A 20,770-nucleotide genomic window follows, 5' to 3' on the forward strand; every position below is an offset into this window, starting at 1 on the left:
CCCCCCCCCCAATATCTGGCATACTGAACTCCATAACCCCCCCCCCCCCCCCAATATCTGGCATACTGAACTCCATAACCCCACCCCCTCCCCCACTATCTGGCATACTGAAACTCATAAACCCCCCCCCCCCCCCCATATCTGGCAACTCCATACCCCCCCCCCCCCCCAATATCTGGCATACTAAACTCCATAACCCCCCCCCCAATATCTGGCATACTGAACTCCATAACCCCCCCCCCCCCCCCCCCCCAATATCTGGCATACTAAACTCCATAACCCCCCCCAATATCTGGCATACTGAACTCCAAAACCCCCCCCAATATCTGGCATACTGAACTCCATAACCCCACACTCCCCAAATACGTCTGCCAAAGCTTGTGGGCGAGCGGATTACAGCCTCGAGTCTTACCCAAGAAGATGCTTGAACAAAAGTTTTCTAAAAACCGTTTTTTGTTTTGTCATTACAGGGTAGTGTGTGTAGATTGACGGGGGAGGAGAGACTATGTAATCCATTTTTAGAATCAGGCTGTAACGTAACAAAATGTGGAAAAAGTCACGGGGTCTGAATAGTTTCTGAACGGACTGTACGTCCGCGGTAAACGCTGCATATGTCCTTTACATTTCTATCACACAATCTGATTCAGCGATTCAGACTGAATAAAGTCCTAAGATGAATACAAATAAAAAGACGAGTAAAAAAACAAAACATTCTTTCTTTCATACATCACATTCCCATTTATTTACACTGAACAGCATCATGATTCACATTCATGTATATAACTGGTTGATCCCTGAATTACAAAAAAAAGGCAAGACAGACATAACCAATAGTTGTGTGCCAAGTCATCGACTGTCTCAAATGAGGGCATTTGATTAATCTGGCCCGGGTAGGCGTGTTTTGCACTGGGTGATAGTTGATTGCATTTGTTTTGGAACCGGTTAAGGACATGGGAGTAATGAGTAGGATTCTGTGTTTTCACATGCAAAAGTGATTGCTTTTGATAAAAACACTATCTACCTTCTGAATGAAAACTAACAATACCGAGCAGCGCAGATTGCTGTTTGATTTGAGAAGGACACTCCTTCTCTTACTGCTTTTGACCGTTCGCGTCACGAGCCATAGACCGTTGTCCTGCAGCTCAGCATAATCAAATCCACCCATTGACTGACAGATTGCTATAACACATGTGGTTAGCGGATAGGTAAAATACCTACCCAGGCGTTGTAAGATCTGCCAGGCGTCAGCAACGTCTGAGCAGAGGGTCGCACAGGAATAGCTGCGTTTACACAGGCACACCAATTCTGATCATTCTTCCACTAAATCAGATCTGATTGGTCATTTGTCCAATTAGTGAAACAAATATCAGAATTGAGCTGCTTGTGTAAACGCAGCCATTGATCCAGTTGGTTCTGGTAATTACGTGCTGTGGTCTTCATAGCGTTTCTAGTTGTCACGCAGTCTGCTCCATACAGGTTGGTGTTAGACACCAAACGGAACAAAACAGAGGAGGACTACCTGGACTCGTCAAATAAGAAATTATTGTTTTTGTTTTCGGTTGCAAAAGGTTTAGAAATGTTTTGTTACAATGTGTAGGGTTCTGCGCTAATGAATAGGACCCAGGTGTGGTCAGGGGTACGTAGCCAGGTAGCAGGGGTACCTGGACCAGGTGGGCAGCAGGCCTGTCTCATTGGCCAGCCTCCAGTACCTCTCCCTCAGGAGGAAGGCCCCAGCTTTGGGCTGCCTCTGCCGGCTGAAGATTCCCTTCTTGTTGCCCACCACGCGGGTCACCGCTGCAGAGAGAGAGATAAAGGTTAATTTCCCTGAGTGCTTGTTTCAGCAGTCAAAGTATAGATCTGTACAGAATACAAGGTTTTATTTAACTAGGCAAGTCAGTTATTAAGAACAAATTCTTATTTATAATGACAGCCTAGGAACAGGGGGTTAACTGCCTTGTTCAGGGGCAGAACGACAGATTTTTACCTTGTCAGCTCGGGGATTCGATCTAGCATCCTTTCGGTTACTAGTCCAACACTCTAACCACTAGACTACCTGCCACCCCGGGAAGCAAACAGGGAACTATCGACAAATTCAACACCAAATTCCAGAGGTGTAGACTCACTCGAGTCACATGACTGGAGTGGTCTGACTGGAGCGCACACTGCCTTCAGAAAGTATTCACACTCCTTTGTCCACATTGTTGTGTTACAGCCTGCACTTAAAATGGATTACATTGAGATTCGACGTCACTGGCCCACACATAATACACCAAAATGTCAAAGCGGAATTCTGTTTTCCATTTTTTCTCTCCAAATTAATTAAAAATGAAAAGCTGACATATATTGAGTCAATAAAAGTATTTAACCCCTTTGTAATTGCAAGCTGAAATAAGTTCAGGAGTAAAACTGTGCTTAACAAGTAACATAATAAATTGCATTAACTCATCTCTGTACCCCACAGATACAATTATCTGTAACGTCACTCAGTCGAGCAGTGAATTTCAAAAAAACAGATTCAACCACAAAGACCAGGAAGGTTTTCCAACGCACCTATTGGTAGATAAAAAACATTAAACATTGAATATCCCTTTGAGCATGGTGAAGTTATTAATTACACTTTAGATGGTGTATCAATAATCCCAGTCACTACAAAGATACAGGTGTCCTTCCTAACTCAGTTGCCAGAGAGGAAGGAAACCGCTCAGGAATGTCACCATGAGGCCGATGGTGACTTTAAAACACTTACAGAGTTTAATGGCTGTGATAGGAGAAAACTGAGGATGGATCAACAACATTGTAGTTACTCCACAATACTAACCTAAATGACAGAGTGAAAGAAGGAAGCCTGTACAGAATAAAAATATCCAGAACATGCATCAAGACACTAATGTAAAACTGCAGTGTTATGGTTAAGGGCTTGTAAGTAAGCATTTCACTGTAAGGTCTACAACTGTTGTATTTGGCGCATGTGACGCATTCTCAGTATGCGAAAATAGAATGTTTATAATAGTATTCAACATTTCAAAAATCCAGTATGGTTTAATAAAATATCAGGATGTTCTTCATTTCGGGAACTTAATCCAGTAGAATTCGATTCACACTTTCCCACAATGCATTGGAAGAGGTAACCAAACAAAACTAGGCTACTTATTAATTGGAAAGATGCCTTGAAGCTTCTGCGGTGGCATTCAAAATGTAGGCTAAGTAGTTTCATGAAGGTGGAAAAAGTACCCAACTGTCATACTTAAAAATAAAGACAGCTTAATAAAAAATGACTCAAGTAAAAGTCACCCAGTAAAATACTACTTGAGTAAAAGTATTTTGTTTTAAATATACTTATGTATCAAAAGTAAAAAGTACAGAATTTCAAATTGCCAAACCAGATGGCAGAGTTTTTGTTTTTCTTAAACACGCAGACATAATCTACAAACAAAGCATTTGTGTTTAGTGAGTCCTCCAGCTCAGAGGCAGTAGGGTACAGTAGAGCAGGGATGTTCTCTTGATACGTGTGTAAATTGGACCATTTTCCTGTCCTGCTAAGCATTCAAAATGTAACGAGTACTTTTGGGTGTCAGTAACCACTAACTCCTACCCCGCCACCCCACCACTAACTCATACCCCGCCCCCACTAACTCCTACCCCACACCACTAACTCCTACCCCGCCACCCCACCACTAACTCCTACCCCGCCGCCACTAACTCCTACCCCGCCACCACTAACTCCTACCCCGCCTCCACTAACTCCTACCCCGCCGCCACTAACTCCTACCCCGCCTCCACTAACTCCTACCCCGCCGCCACTAACTCCTACCCCGCCTCCACTAACTCCTACCCCGCCACCACTAACTCCTACCCCGCCTCCACTAACTCCTACCCCGCCACCACTAACTCCTACCCCGCCGCCACTAACTCCTACCCCGCCACCACTAACTTCTACCCCGCCACCCCACCACTAACTCATACCCCGCCCCCACTAACTCCTACCCCACACCACTAACTCCTACCCCGCCACCCCACCACTAACTCCTACCCCACACCACTAACTCCTACCCCGCCTCCACTAACTCCTACCCCACACCACTAACTCCTACCCCACACCACTAACTCCTACCCCGCCTCCACTAACTCCTATTCCACACCACTAACTCCTACCCCGCCTCCACTAACTCCTACCCCACACCACTAACTCCTACCCCACACCACTAACTCCTACCCCGCCTCCACTAACTCCTATTCCACACCACTAACTCCTACCCCACACCACTAACTCCTACCCCACACCACTAACTCCTACCCCGCCTCCACTAACTCCTACCCCACACCACTAACTCCTACCCCACACCACTAACTCCTACCCCACACCACTAACTCCTACCCCGCCGCCACTAACTCCTACCCCACACCACTAACTCATACCCCGCCTCCACTAACTCCTACCCCACACCACTAACTCCTACCCCACACCACTAACTCCTACCCCGCCGCCACTAACCCCTACCCCGCACCACTAACTCCTACCCCACACCACTAACTCCTACCCCACCACCACTAACTCCTACCCCACACCACTAACTCCTACCCCACACCACTAACTCCTACCCCACACCACTAACTCCTACCCCACACCACTAACTCCTACCCCGCCGCCCCACCACTAACTCCTACCCCGCCCCACCACTAACTCCTACCCCGCCGCCACTAACTCCTACCCCACACCACAAACTCCTACCCCGCCGCCACTAACTCCTACCCCGCCGCCCCACCACTAACTCCTACCCCGCCTCCACTAACTCCTACCCCACACCACTAACTCCTACCCCGCCTCCACTAACTCCTACCCCACACCACTAACTCCTACCCCGCCCCACCACTAACTCCTACCCCCCCTCCACTAACTCCTACCCCACACCACTAACTCCTACCCCACACAACTAACTCCTACCCCGCCTCCACTAACTCCTACCCCACACCACTAACTCCTACCCCGCCCCACCACTAACTCCTACCCCCCCTCCACTAACTCCTACCCCACACCACTAACTCCTACCCCGCCCCACCACTAACTCCTACCCCGCCCCACCACTAACTCCTACCCCGCCCCACCACTAACTCCTACCCCCCACCACTAACTCCTACCCCACACCACTAACTTCTACCCCGCCCCACCACTAACTCCTACCCCGCCACCACTAACTCCTACCCCGCCACCACTAACTCCTACCCCGCCCCACCACTAACACCTACCCCGCCTCCACTAACTCCTACCCCGCCACCACTAACTCCTACCCCGCCACCACTAACTCCTACCCCGCCCCACCACTAACACCTACCCCGCCTCCACTAACTCCTACCCCGCCACCACTAACTCCTACCCCGCCACCACTAACTCCTACCCCGCCACCACACGACTAACTCCTACCCCGCCACCACTAACTCCTACCCCGCCACCACTAACTCCTACCCCGCACCACTAACTCCTACCCCGCACCACTAACTCCTACCCCGCCGCCACTAACTCCTACCCCGCCGCCACTAACTCCTACCCCGCCTCCACTAACTCCTACCCCGCCTCCACTAACTCCTACCCCGCCGCCACTAACCTCTACCCCACACCACTATCCCCTACCCCGCCTCCACTAACTCCTACCCCGCCTCCACTAACTCCTACCCCGCCTCCACTAACTCCTACCCCGCCTCCACTAACTCCTACCCCACACCACTAACTCATACTACTGCTGTCTTTCCCCTTACTCTAGGCTCCATTCAATCCATATGGTGGAAGTTCATCGCAATGATACGGTTGAAATTTAAAAAAGGTCATTTCCGGTTGAGCCGACATACTGTATGCAGTTTACCATGAATTCAGTCTCCGTCAACGCTGGAACATTGCCTTTCAATTTAAAAATCGCGCTATAGCGCTGAACTTCTGCGATACGGATTGAATCGAGCCCCCCCGAGTAAAGAGAAAGTCATTATTAGCTAAACAAGCAAAGGCATGACAACCAGCTTCAAATGGTAGGTTTTTACAAGAATGGCTGTCATAACGACACTTTCAATCTATTCCAGTCCTACAGGTTTTTAGGAATTCCTCCTTACTTTGTGCCGTCATGAAGTCAGCAAAGTTCCAGATGAGCTCTCCAATGACATACTCCTTCCTCTTCTGATCAAACACATCATGGTAGTTTTTTAACACTATCTTCTGGTATTCCTCAGTGAACATCATGGGAGGATCCTGTAAAAAAAAAAAAAAACTTTATTTCCATTGATCACTCAAGCTCAACCACTTAACTTTCAATTCATTCGTTTCAACCAGTGTTCAAGCCTAGGTAGGTGCTTGACAGAGAGGTCTTTGTTCAAACACATTTGACCAAATGGAATCCAGACTATTGTTCGCCTCAAAGAGAGACGTTGAAATCTTAACAAGCACATGTCTGTTTGCTTTTGACAATACCTTATGTTATTTTAAAAATATGTCTGTTTCTGTCCTGTGGAGAACATGGACTGTAGAACAACACTCACCGTGTGCAGTCCTGTAGAACAACACTCACCGCGTGCAGCCCTGGAGAACAACACTCACCGCGTGCAGTCCTGTTAGAACAACACTCACCGTGTGCAGTCCTGGAGAACAACACTCACCGCGTGCAGTCCTGTTAGAACAACACTCACCGTGTGCAGTCCTGTTAGAACAACACTCACCGCGTGCAGTCCTGGAGAACAACACTCACCGTGTGCAGTCCTGTAGAACAACACTCACCGTGTGCAGTCCTGTTAGAACAACACTCACCGTGTGCAGTCCTGGAGAACAACACTCACCGTGTGCAGTCCTGGAGAACAACACTCACCGTGTGCAGTCCTGTAGAACAACACTCACCGTGTGCAGTCCTGTTAGAACAACACTCACCGCGTGCAGTCCTGTTAGAACAACACTCACCGCGTGCAGTCCTGTTAGAACAACACTCACCGCGTGCAGTCCTGTTAGAACAACACTCACCGTGTGCAGTCCTGGAGAAAAACACTCACCGTGTGCAGTCCTGGAGAACAACACTCACCGTGTGCAGTCCTGTAGAACAACACTCACCGTGTGCAGTCCTGGAGAACAACACTCACCGTGTGCAGCCCTGGAGAACAACACTCACCGCGTGCAGTCCTGTTAGAACAACACTCACCGCGTGCAGTCCTGGAGAAAAACACTCACCGCGTGCAGTCCTGTTAGAACAACACTCACCGTGTGCAGCCCTGGAACCACGTCGGCGCCATATTCACTCTGGATGATGGGTTTCTGGTACTTCCCGTACCAGTTCTCAAACTGGGTGTTGAGCTGGAAGGGGATGACCTCCAGGTGACCTGGGTCACTGTACCAGGAGAAGTAACTGTTCACACAGATCACATCCACATAGGGAGCCTTGTGTGTGTGTGTGGGGGGTGGGGGGGAGAGAAGAGCAGTGTTACTGTGTTCAACACAATTTCATTGGCATTGAATTGCCATTGTAAATGTATGGAACGTTACGGTCATAATTAAATGGCGCCTATGTATAGACGGTTTTCAACGTGAGAAGAAATATAACTACTGGTTCAGTGTTGCGGTCCTTGTTTATATATATATATATATTCATTGGCATTGAATTGCCATAGTAATGTATGGAATGTTACAGTTTTAACTGTGCTTAGTTGAGTCACTGATAAACTATGCCCGATAAGTCTGAGTGGAAGAGACATTCAGTAAAAACATTCCTCTTATAGAGTTATCTGCAGCAGGGAGTCACTGTGGCTGCAGAGTCAGACCTCAGTGAGCCAGGATGATTGAGTCAGGGCATAGGTATGCCTTCAAAATAAATTACTATATATTTTGGCGACAAGCCAGGCTCTTTTTCAGTTAGTCTTTCCTCGATTCCTCAGATCCTCTACTCTGAAAACATATTGGAAGAGGGCCACAATTCCCCCTCTGAGCTCTTTCAATAAGTTTGGAGAAGGGAGGAGAGGATGCGAGGAATCGAGGACGAGCAAATTGAGAAAGAAATAGTTCTGTGAATAATCCTTCATAAACAAGAGAAACACAGTGAAGTCTCACCCCCTTGTCCCTGGCAAAGTTACTGGCGGTGATAAACGTGACCGGTCGAGTGACATCCAGAGATTTGGTATGAGCTATCAGTGTCCTGAAAAAGACAAACAAAAACATTTAGAGAGCAATGGTTTCCCTGTTCCAAGATGGGGTAGGGTGTCAGGATACAGATGGACTTAGTGAGGAAGAAAGGACCTGGAAGAAGAAAGTGAGTCTGAAAGTCTGATACTGTGAGGCCGTCTTTGTTGACTATGATACAAACTCAGGTCGACCGATTAATCGGGATGGCCGATTAATTAGGGCCGATTTCAAGTTTTCATAATCGGTATTTTTGGACACCGATCATGGCCGATTACATTGCACTCCACGAGGAGACTGCGTGGCAGGCTTACTACCTGTTATGCGAGTGCAGCAAGGAGCCAAGGTAAGTTGCTAGCTAGCATTAAACGTATCTTATAAAAAAAACATCAATCTTAACATAATCACTAGTTAAACTAGTAATATCATCAACCATGTGTAGTTATCTAGCTTGTCCTGCATTGCATATAATTGATGCGGTGCCTGTTAATTTATCATTGAATCACAGCCTACTTCGCCAAACGGGTGATGATTTAACAAGCGCATTCGCAAAAAAAAAGCACTGTCGTTGCACTAATGTACCTAACCATAAACATCAATGCCTTTCTAAAAATCAATACACAAGTATATATTTTTAAACCTGCATATTTAGTTAATATCGCTTGCTAACATGAATTTCTTTTAACCAGGTGAAATTGTGTCACTTCTCTTGCGTTCTGTGTATATGCAGCAGTTTGGGCCACCTGGCTCGTTGCGAACTGTGAAGACTATTTCTTCCTAACAAAGACAGCCAACTTCACCAAACGGGGGATGATTTAACAAAAGCGCATTTGCGAAAAAAGCACAATCGTTGCACGAATGTACCTAACCATAAACATCAATGCCTTTCTTAAAATCAATACAGAGAAGTATATTTTTTTAAACCTGCATATTTAGTTAAAATAAATTCATGTTAGCAGGCAATATTAAACTAGGGAAATTGTGTCACTTCTCTTGCGTTCGTTGCACGCAGAGTCAGGGTATATGCAAAAGTTTGGGCCGCCTGGCTCGTTGCGAACTAATTTGCCAGAATATTGACATCACATTGAAGGTTGTGCAATGTAACAGGAATATTTAAACTTATGGATGCCACCCGTTAGGTAAAATACGGAACGGTTCCGTATTTCACTGAAAGAATAAACATTTTGTTTTCAAGATGATAGGTCATTAATATGGTCAAATCTGGAAACTAAGGCTCGTATTTCTGTGTGTTATTATATTATAATTAAGTCTATGATTTGATAGAGCAGTCTGACTGAGCGATAGTAGGCAGCAGCAGGCTCGTAAGCATTCATTCAAACAGCACTTTACTGCGTTTGCCAGCAGCTCTTCGCAATGCTTCAAGCGTATCAACTCCCGAGATTAGGCTGGCAATACTAAAGTACCTATTAGAACATCTAATAATCAAAGGTATATGAAATACAAATGGTATAGAGAAAAATAGTCCTATAACTACAACCTAAAACTTCTTACCTGGGAATATTGAAGACTCATGTTAAAAGGAACCACCAGCTTTCATATGTTCTCATGTTCTGAGCAAGGAACTTAAACGTTAGCTTTTTTACATGGCACATATTGCACTTTTACTTTCTTCTCCAACACTTTGTTTTTGCATTATTTAAACCAAATTGAACATGTTTCATTATTTATTTGAGACTTAATTTATTTTATTGATGTATTGTATTAAGTTAAAATTAAAATAAAGTGTTCATTGTGCATTCATTATTGTTGTAATTGTCATTATTACAAATATATATATATATATAAAAATCGTCCGATTAAATCAGTATCGACTTTTTTGGGTCCTCCAATAAAAATCGGTATCGTATCGGTGTTGAAAAATCATAATCCGTCGATCTCTACTCACAGTATCAGACTGTCTTTGACTATGATACAAACTCAGTCTTGCAGTATCAGACAGTCTTTGTTGACTATGATACAAACTCAGTCTCGCAGTATCAGACAGTCTTTGTTGACTATGATACAAACTCAGTCTCGCAGTATCAGACAGTCTTTGTTGACTATGATACAAACTCAGTCTCGCAGTATCACTGTCTTTGTTGACTACAAACTCAGTCTCGCAGTATCAGACAGTCTTTGTTGACTATGATACAAACTCAGTCTCGCAGTATCAGACAGTCTTTGTTGACTATGATACAAACTCAGTCTCGCAGTATCACTGTCTTTGTTGACTACAAACTCAGTCTCGCAGTATCAGACAGTCTTTGTTGACTATGATACAAACTCAGTCTCGCAGTATCAGACAGTCTTTGTTGACTATGATACAAACTCAGTCTCGCAGTATCAGACAGTCTTTGTTGACTATGATACAAACTCAGTCTCGCAGTATCAGACAGTCTTTGTTGACTATGATACAAACTCAGTCTCGCAGTATCACTGTCTTTGTTGACTACAAACTCAGTCTCGCAGTATCAGACAGTCTTTGTTGACTATGATACAAACTCAGTCTCGCAGTATCACTGTCTTTGTTGACTACAAACTCAGTCTCGCAGTATCAGACAGTCTTTGTTGACTATGATACAAACTCAGTCTCGCAGTATCAGACAGTCTTTGTTGACTACAAACTCAGTCTCGCAGTATCACTGTCTTTGTTGACTACAAACTCAGTCTCGCAGTATCAGACAGTCTTTGTTGACTATGATACAAACTCAGTCTCGCAGTATCAGACAGTCTTTGTTGACTACAAACTCAGTCTCGCAGTATCAGACAGTCTTTGTTGACTATGATACAAACTCAGTCTCGCAGTATCACTGTCTTTGTTGACTATGATACAAACTCAGTCTCGCAGTATCACTGTCTTTGTTGACTATGACTACACCACATTGTCAAGTACTGTAACGTCAAGAAACTTCATGGAGGAAATTCCTGCTGTTTTCCTGTCGGTCTGTCACTCCCTGCCCTGAGCGGATGTAAGGACACCTGTAGCTGCTCTGTGAAGGGCAGGGTTCAGTAGTACTCGGACTGCATTCCACATGCTAGTAATCCATTCTACCAGGACATGCTCAGACGAACCCATACACTTCTCTCCCATCTGATGAATAAGCATTCAAAGTACACACCCACTCACATGCGTGGGTTTTACAGATGTAAAGTAAATACCAAAGCTGCTTGAAATACCTTGGAAAATGGAGCCTTTAAGGCCTTGCCCGGTTCCCCCCCTCAAGCAGCACTGAGTAATGCTAGGTAATCCTCCCCAATAAGAACACAGCCTACGATCTTTAGCAGCACTGAGTAATGCTAGGTAATCCTCCCCAATAAGAACACAGCCTACGATCTTTAGCAGCACTGAGTAATGCTAGGTAATCCTCCCCAATAAGAACACAGCCTACGATCTTTAGCAGCACTGAGTAATGCTAGGTAATCCTCCCCAATAAGAACACAGCCTACGATCTTTAGCAGCACTGAGTAATGCTAGGTAATCCTCCCCAATAAGAACACAGCCTACGATCTTTAGCAGCACTGAGTAATGCTAGGTAATCCTCCCCAATAAGAACACAATCTACGATCTTTAGCAGCACTGAGTAATGCTAGGTAATCCTCCCCAATAAGAACACAGCCTACGATCTTTAGCAGCACTGAGTAATGCTAGGTAATCCTCCCCAATAAGAACACAGCTTACGATCTTTAGCAGCACTGAGTAATGCTAGGTAATCCTCCCCAATAAGAACACAGCCTACGATCTTTAGCAGCACTGAGTAATGCTAGGTAATCCTCCCCAATAAGAACACAGCCTACGATCTTTAGCAGCACTGAGTAATGCTAGGTAATCCTCCCCAATAAGAACACAGCCTACGATCTTTAGCAGCACTGAGTAATGCTAGGTAATCCTCCCCAATAAGAACACAGCCTACGATCTTTAGCAGCACTGAGTAATGCTAGGTAATCCTCCCCAATAAGAACACAGCTTACGATCTTTAGCAGCACTGAGTAATGCTAGGTAATCCTCCCCAATAAGAACACAGCCTACGATCTTTAGCAGCACTGAGTAATGCTAGGTAATCCTCCCCAATAAGAACACAGCCTACGATCTTTAGCAGCACTGAGTAATGCTAGGTAATCCTCCCCAATAAGAACACAATCTACGATCTTTAGCAGCACTGAGTAATGCTAGGTAATCCTCCCCAATAAGAACACAGCCTACGATCTTTAGCAGCACTGAGTAATGCTAGGTAATCCTCCCCAATAAGAACACAGCTTACGATCTTTAGCAGCACTGAGTAATGCTAGGTAATCCTCCCCAATAAGAACACAGCCTACGATCTTTAGCAGCACTGAGTAATGCTAGGTAATCCTCCCCAATAAGAACACAGCTTACGATCTTTAGCAGCACTGAGTAATGCTAGGTAATCCTCCCCAATAAGAACACAGCCTACGATCTTTAGCAGCACTGAGTAATGCTAGGTAATCCTCCCCAATAAGAACACAGCCTACGATCTTTAGCAGCACTGAGTAATGCTAGGTAATCCTCCCCAATAAGAACACAGCCTACGATCTTTAGCAGCACTGAGTAATGCTAGGTAATCCTCCCCAATAAGAACACAGCCTACGATCTTTAGCAGCACTGAGTAATGCTAGGTAATCCTCCCCAATAAGAACACAGCCTACGATCTTTAGGGCGGCAGGTAGCCTAGTGGTTAGAGTGTAGGGGGGGCAGGTAGCCTAGTGGTTAGAGTGTAGGGGGGTAGTCTAGTGGTTAGAGTGTAGGGGGGTAGTCTAGTGGTTAGAGTGTAGGGGGGGCAGGTAGCCTAGTGGTTAGAGTGTAGGGGGGTAGGTAGTCTAGTGGTTAGAGTGTAGGGGTGGCAGGTAGCCTAGTGGTTAGAGTGTAGGGGGGTAGGTAGTCTAGTGGTTAGAGTGTAGGGGGGTAGGTAGTCTAGTGGTTAGAGTGTAGGGGTGGCAGGTAGCCTAGTGGTTAGAGTGTAGGGGGGTAGGTAGTCTAGTGGTTAGAGTGTAGGGGGGTAGGTAGTCTAGTGGTTAGAGTGTAGGGGGGGTAGGTAGCCTAGTGGTTAGAGTGTAGGGGGGTAGGTAGTCTAGTGGTTAGAGTGTAGGGGGGTAGGTAGTCTAGTGGTTAGAGTGTAGGGGGGGTAGGTAGTCTAGTGGTTAGAGTGTAGGGGGGTAGGTAGCCTAGTGGTTAGAGTATAGGGGGGGGGCAGGTAGTCTAGTGGTTAGAGTATAGGGGGGGGGGGGGGCAGGTAGTCTAGTGGTTAGAGTGTAGTGGTGGTAGGTAGCCTAGTGGTTAGAGTGTAGGGGGGGCAGGTAGCCTAGTGGTTAGAGTGTAGGGGGGGTAGGTAGTCTAGTGGTTAGAGTATAGGGGGGGGGGGGCAGGTAGTCTAGTGGTTAGAGTGTAGTGGTGGTAGGTAGCCTAGTGGTTAGAGTGTAGGGGGGGTAGGTAGCCTAGTGGTTAGAGTGTAGGGGGGGCAGGTAGTCTAGTGGTTAGAGTGTAGGGGGAGGTAGGTAGTCTAGTGGTTAGAGTGTAGGGGGGGTAGGTAGTCTAGTGGTTAGAGTGTAGGGGGGTAGGTAGCCTAGTGGTTAGAGTGTAGGGTGGTAGGTAGTCTAGTGGTTAGAGTGTAGGGGGGGGCAGGTAGTCTAGTGGTTAGAGTGTAGTGGTGGTAGGTAGCCTAGTGGTTAGAGTGTAGGGGGGGTAGGTAGCCTAGTGGTTAGAGTGTAGGGGGGGCAGGTAGTCTAGTGGTTAGAGTGTAGGGGGGGCAGGTAGTCTAGTGGTTAGAGTGTAGGGGGAGGTAGGTAGTCTAGTGGTTAGAGTGTAGGGGGAGGTAGGTAGTCTAGTGGTTAGAGTGTAGGGGGGTAGGTAGTCTAGTGGTTAGAGTGTAGGGGGGGGCAGATAGTCTAGTGGTTAGAATGTAGGGGGGGCAGGTAGCCTAGTGGTTAGAGTGTAGGGGGGCAGGTAGTCTAATGGTTAGAGTGTAGGGGGGGCAGGTAGCCTAGTGGTTAGAGTGTAGGGGGGCAGGTAGTCTAGTGGTTAGAGTGTAGGGGGGGGGCAGGTAGTCTAGTGGTTAGAGTGTAGGGGGGGCAGGTAGCCTAGTGGTTAGAGTGTAGGGGGGCAGGTAGTCTAATGGTTAGAGTGTAGGGGGGGCAGGTAGCCTAGTGGTTAGAGTGTAGGGGGGCAGGTAGTCTAGTGGTTAGAGTATAGGGGGGTAGGTAGTCTAGTGGTTAGAGTGTAGGGGGGGTAGGTAGCCTAGTGGTTAGAGTGTAGGGGGGGCAGGTAGTCTAGTGGTTAGAGTGTAGGGGGGGCAGGTAGTCTAGTGGTTAGAGTGTAGGGGGAGGTAGGTAGTCTAGTGGTTAGAGTGTAGGGGCGGCAGGTAGCCTAGTGGTTAGAGTGTAGGGGGGGTAGGTAGCCTAGTGGTTAGAGCGTTGGACTAGTAACCCAAAAGGTTGCAAGATTGAATCCCCGAGCTGACGAGGTAAAAACCTGTCGCTCTGACCCTGAACAAGGCAGTTAACCCATTGTTCCTAGGCTGTCATTGAAAATGAGAATTTGTTCTTAACCGACTTGCCTAGTTAAATAAAAAGGTCAACAACAACAAAAAAATTGTTATGCACCGTTTCCCTTCCTCTATGACGTCAGTAATGCTAGGTAGTCCTCCAATAAAAACACAATCTGTTATGCACCGTTTCCCTTCCTCTATGACGTCAGTAATGCTAGGTAGTCCTCCAATAAAAACACAATCTGTTATGCACCGTTTCCCTTCCTCTATGACGTCAGTAATGCTAGGTAGTCCTCCAATAAAAACAACCTACAATCTGTTATGCACCGTTTCCCTTCCTCTATGACGTCAGTAATGCTAGGTAGTCGTCCAATAAAAACACAACCTACAATCTGTTGTGCACCGTTTCCCTTCCTCTATGACATCAGTAATGCTGGGTAGTCGTCCAATAAAAACACAACCTACAATCTGTTGTGCACCGTTTCCCTTCCTCTATGACATCAGTAATGCTGGGTAGTCCTCCAATAAAAACACAATCTGTTATGCACCGTTTCCCTTCCTCTATGACGTCACCATTACAGTTTTTGCGGATTGGTTACACACTGAAAGTGAATGCTTAGACAAAAGCATGAAAACTTTTGTAACCATGCCTTAAAACAAAAAGCCACCAAAAAGTACAAACATTTTCTGCTTTGCACTTTGGTTTGCAATTCAGCAACACTACACACTGTTTCTTACATTAGACACTTCGTCCAAGAATGAAATCTCTTGCGATCATTGGGAAAACACTTCTATTAAAAATGCAAAACCTGAAATTGGCAACACCCCCCCCTCACACACAAAAACACTTCTACAGTGATTGAACACCAATTAGTCTGAGCCTTCGCACTACAAATAGACCTCAGGTAAGCTCACCTCTTTTGAGAGAACTTTGCAAGCAGCGAGAGAGAGAGAGAGAGAGAGAGAGAGCAAGCGAGCAGTAGAAGGAAGACGAAGACAAGAACAGAGGGGACCAGGCAATAGACAGAGACATATTTACAACAACATTAGGGACACTTTGGTGGACCGTGTCATAAATCATGTCCTGACGATGAGGGTGGCTGGCCGGTCACTACACGGTAGCATCCATAACATTTAGACTGGAGAACAGGTATGTCTTCAACTTTCTACACTAGACTGTACCTATGTAATTATTGCACATCATTCTGCATCACAGTACAATACAATGTAGTCCTACAATAACAGGTCTATGCTCCTCAGTGAACATAAATAGGTAGTGTTATGAAGTACATGTAATACAGTTGATATTACTGTAAAAATGTTTAAAAAAAATAACCTAGCCAATGACATATTCTTGCATTTTCTACAGAACTGGCTATTGTCAATCTAGTGTTGGCAAACAACACCACGATTCGACTACATCAACTACGAGAGCAAATCATCGCAGATCACACAACATTCCATAATAATCAACCGTGTCAGTATGTCGACACTCTGCCACATCTTGAGTAAACACCAACTTACAATGAACACGGAGTTCAATTTCAGAGGAACAGCGTTAGTCATAGCGAAGGTCTTTGACTCTATGTGCAAGTATGAGAGTCACTGTACTACACTGTAATGGCAGTAGATTGTGTCCTATTGGCACTGCATAGATACATTCAGACAAAGCAGTATGTGACCTAGGCAGGGGGGAGCGCCTGCCTTGCCTGTAGCCTGTAGTTTTGACTGAATGTGTCTGACCCAACCCCACCCTCGTGTGAAAGTGTAAACATTGTAGTCCTGTGTTGAGTTACACCATATTCACAGTAGAGCGTACGCATCTTCTGTTAGAGAGAGTCCTGGACTTTGATGCAGCTGCACGAGTTCCTTTTCATTGAAGAAGCTGGATTCAATGTAGCTAAAACCAGGAGTCGGGGCAGACATGTTATAGGACAAAGAGCTGTTGTGAATGTCCCTGGGCAACGTTATAGGACAAAGAGCTGTTGTGAATGTCCCTGGGCAACGTTATAGGACAAAGAGCTGTTGTGAATGTCCCTGGGCAACGTTATAGGACAAAGAGCTGTTGTGAATGTCCCTGGGCAACGTTATAGGACAAAGAGCTGTTGTGAATGTCCCTGGGCAACGTTATAGGACAAAGAGCTGTTGTGAATGTCCCTGGGCAACGTTACAGGACAAAGAGCTGTTGTGAATGTCCCTGGGCAACGCCGCGGGGGGGAAATATCACCTTGTGTGCCACCATTAATCTGCAAGGAGTTCTCCATCACCATGGCACCCTAGGTCCCTACAATACTGCTCACATAATCCTACTTCTGGATGCACTACGTAATGCAGTTGTACAGGACGGACCAGAGCAGCCCAGGTTTGTTGTCATCTGGGATGTTAGTTTCCACCGGGCTGCTCTGGTCACGGACTGGTTCACCAACCACAATAACTTCACAGTTGTATACATGCCCCCCTTATACTCCCCATTTATCAATCCGATTGAGGAATTATTTTCGTCTTGGTGTTGGAAAGTGTATGACCGCCAACCACATGCCCGCCTGCCTCTTCTGCAAGCGATGAAAGAGGCATGCGGAGACATTGAGATGGGGTCAGTCCAGGGTCGATATTTTCCCCGTTGCCCAGCCAGGGATGACATTGCTTGTGATGTGGATGAGGTGATGTTGCCAGACCCTAACAGAAGACGGGATCCATAAACCATCCACCCCATCCCTTACAATCCTTTTTTTTTATCATTGCACTGTAATTCTTTTTGTTTCCATGAGTTTACAGTAACATAGTATTGATTACTGTAATTCTACTTTTCTTTGTGTTTTTTGTTGTTGTAAAAACCTGCAATGGCAACAAAATAAATAAGCTGTATATATTTGTTTCTGAAGCCTTTCTATTTTTGTGTTCATTGAAATGTGAGTAGATGTACTGTACTGGAACAATCTTTCACAGGAGCCTGTATGAGAAAATTTAAAAGGTATACAAAGTACTAAAGACAGCAGTGTTTTGTATAAAGTACATCAGTGTGTTGTTGCTGCTATGAAAGAGTAATTTAAAAAAATGGTGCATGTGTGTATTATTTTGTTGCAAAAATGCCATTTTGAAAAAGGATTGTTAGGTTTTAATTGCAGAGTTTCATTTTGACATAGAAGTGTGTTTTGACATAGAAGTGTTGTGTCTTATTTGGCTTGTGTGTGTGTGGGTGTGTGTAGAGTTGAGACACAATGAGCCAAATTCTGAAACCAGTGTGTAAGTGTGTGTAATGCTCCGTTTCCTTTCCTCTATGAGGTCACCATCACTGCTCCGTGTCCCTTCCTTTATGACGTCACAATGACGCGTTAATGTGAGAACCGAGAAGAGGAAGTCCGTTTTTTTTTTTAAACTGACAATCTGTTCACTACAACATCACTCCATCATAACGCGAATGTGCATTTTAAAACAACAAGGACCCACGTTCACGGAAAGTGAATGAATGCTAAACCTTCTCTTACTTGAAATATAATCCAGCAGGGGGCATCTCAGCGGCCGGCTCATTGGCTACAGACCACATGACCACGGAGGCGTGATTCTTGTCCCTTCTCACCAGTTCGTCCATAACCACCAGGTGATGAGACAGGGAGGCGTTCCCAAAACTACGGCTGGGGGACAAGAGAGAGGGGGCAGGGTTAATGGCTGTCTCAGAGACACAGAAGACCTGACGCTAGATTCTATCCATGATGTAAATAGCTGAGCATTGACAATATTGCTCCGTTTTATGTGGTATATAAATTTAACAATAACCGTCCATTAACAACTGAGGAGTTAATGGTAAAGACATGCAAGCAAGCTTAAAAAAAAGTGTTTTTAAAAATGTCTGGCACACTGTTCTGTGTGAAAAACACCTGAAGTTCTCTTCAAAAAATTTTGCACCAGGGGTGTATTCATTACAGAAACCGTTTACAAACCAAATGGAAGCAAACAGAGGCAAAACAAGCATTTTTTTATTTTTTTTTATTTTTATTGGACAAATTCAGGTTTGCCCCTCTCCGTTTCGATCCATTTGCTTCCGTTTAAGAAATGTTTTTCTAAATAAAAATCGGCTGAATGAATATACCCCTGGGGAACGTGTAACTTTTGACCCTTTAGAGGTCACAGAAACTGTCAACGTGGCAATGGGCCAAAAAAAATATATATATAAAAAAAATTGGAATGTAACCTGCCTAAATGATTACCGCCCCGTAGCACTCACGTCAGTAGCCATGAAGTGCTTGGAAAGGCTGCTTTGAAAGGCTGGTCATGGCTCACATCAACACCATCAGGCTGGAAACCTTAGACCCACTGCAATTCGCATACCGCCCCAACAGATCCACAGATGACACAATGTCTATTGTACTCTACACTGCCCTTTCACACCTAGACAAAAGGAACACCTATGTGAGAATGCTGTTCATCGACTACAGCTCAGCGTTCCAACACCATAGCGCCCACGAAGCTCATCACTAAGCTAAGGACTCTGGGACTAAACACCTCCCTCTGCAACAGGATCCTGGACTTCACCCACAACTGCGTGGCCAAGCACGACTCCAATACCATCCTTAAGTTTGCTGACAACACAAGTAGTAGACCTGATCACCGACAACAATGAGAACTGGCAGTGTGGTGCCAGGACAACAACCGCTTCCTCAAAACAAAGGAGCTGATCGTGGACGACAGGAAAACATTAACGTCGAAGGGGCTGAAGTGGAGCAGGTCAAGCGTTTCAAGTTCCTTGATGTCCACATCGCCAACAAACTATCATGGTCCAAACACACCAAGACAGTTGTGAAGAGGCCACGACAACACCTTTTCCCCCTCAGGAGACTGAAAAGATTTGGCATGGGTCCCCAGATCCTCAAAAAGTTCTACAGCTGCACCATCGAGAGCATTCTGACTGGTTGCATCACGCTTGGTATGGAAACTGCTCAGTATCTGACTGTAAGGCGCTACAGAGGGTAGTGCGTACGGCCCAGTACATCACTGGGACCAAGCTCCCTGCCATCCAGGACCTCTATACCAGGCGGTGTCAGAGGAAGTCCCAACAAAAATTGTCAAAGACTCCAGTTACCCAAGTCATACACTGTTCTCTCTGCTACCGCACGGCAAGCGGTACCGGAGCACCAAGTCTAGGACCAAAAGGCTCCTCAACAACCAAGCCATAAGACTGCTGAACAATTAATCAAATAGACCCTCCCCCCCAGCCCTTTGTTTTAACACTGCTGCTACTCGCTGTTTATTATCTATGCATAGTCACTTTACAAATGACCAGGACTAATCCCGCACATTGACTCGGTACCCCCTGTACATAGCCTCGTTATTGTCATGTCATTTTCTTGATCCGGGGATTTTTTTTTGTAAATATTTTCTCAACTCTTATTTCTTGGAACTACATTGTTGGCTTGTAAGTAAGCATTTCACAGTAAGGTCTACACAAGTTGTATTTGGCGCATGTGACAAATACAATTTAACTTACATGTCTTTGATGCCTACCCCGGGACACTCGTCAATGACCACAATGCCATGACGGTCAGCCATCTGCAGGATCTCCTCAGCGTATGGGTAGTGACTGGTCCTGAACGAGTTGGCCCCTAGCCACTTCAACAGGTTAAAATCCTTCACAATCAGGGGCCAGTCGAAGCCCTTTCCTCTGATCTGACACACAGAACGCAGGGGGAAACAGTTAGAGACCTATTTAATAGACTTAAGAGAGACCTAATTCCATTGACCCTTTAAATAATACTAAAAATGCATGACAGAACTACTGAAATTAGTTTCTGTTAAAAACCAGAAAAAAACGATAACTTCTAAATCATCGTCAACATTCATTACTTCTATATCTTTGCAAATATGGAATACAACTGAACGACCTGCGGGACACCAGTTGTACTCGCAAGACAGAACGGACAGTGTTTTGCTGCCCTCTAGTGGTAATACTCAGTACTCACATCGGCATCCTCATGTTTGTTGACTCCGTGGAAATAGAAGGGTTTGCTGTTGATGAGGAACTGTGTGTTGGTGACCTGCACAGTGCGGATTCCCACAGGCAGAGCATAAACATCCTCACAGACAGAACCCTCGCTAGCTGTCGTCATGTGAACCTGGAAACAATTGAGATGAGGTGGAA

At 45.6% G+C, this 20,770-nt stretch overlaps 1 protein-coding gene and 1 long non-coding RNA gene across 2 annotated transcripts in view; one reads left to right on the forward strand and one right to left on the reverse strand.

Annotated features, from left to right (window-relative positions):
• Window positions 1-714: 714 nt before the first annotated feature.
• The window catches only part of gusb (glucuronidase, beta), a 28,573-nt gene continuing 8,517 nt past the window's right edge, over window positions 715-20,770 (reverse strand). The window contains exons 6-12 of the mRNA XM_029699548.1: window positions 20,592-20,744; window positions 20,120-20,298; window positions 18,123-18,269; window positions 8,069-8,153; window positions 7,226-7,402; window positions 6,097-6,232; window positions 715-1,794 (exon numbers count right to left, since the gene is read on the reverse strand). Coding sequence (XP_029555408.1) covers window positions 1,631-1,794; window positions 6,097-6,232; window positions 7,226-7,402; window positions 8,069-8,153; window positions 18,123-18,269; window positions 20,120-20,298; window positions 20,592-20,744 — 1,041 coding nt within the window. The 3' untranslated portion in view covers window positions 715-1,630. The remainder of the gene's footprint in view (window positions 1,795-6,096; window positions 6,233-7,225; window positions 7,403-8,068; window positions 8,154-18,122; window positions 18,270-20,119; window positions 20,299-20,591; window positions 20,745-20,770) is intronic.
• Window positions 15,537-17,518, forward strand: LOC115153891 (uncharacterized). Its single transcript, XR_003867787.1, has 2 exons — window positions 15,537-15,787; window positions 16,007-17,518. It is a non-coding gene; the product is annotated as an uncharacterized LOC115153891 (long non-coding RNA).

The sequence above is a fragment of the Salmo trutta genome, chromosome 19, assembly GCF_901001165.1.
Source record: "Salmo trutta chromosome 19, fSalTru1.1, whole genome shotgun sequence".
Lineage (NCBI taxonomy): Eukaryota > Metazoa > Chordata > Actinopteri > Salmoniformes > Salmonidae > Salmo > Salmo trutta.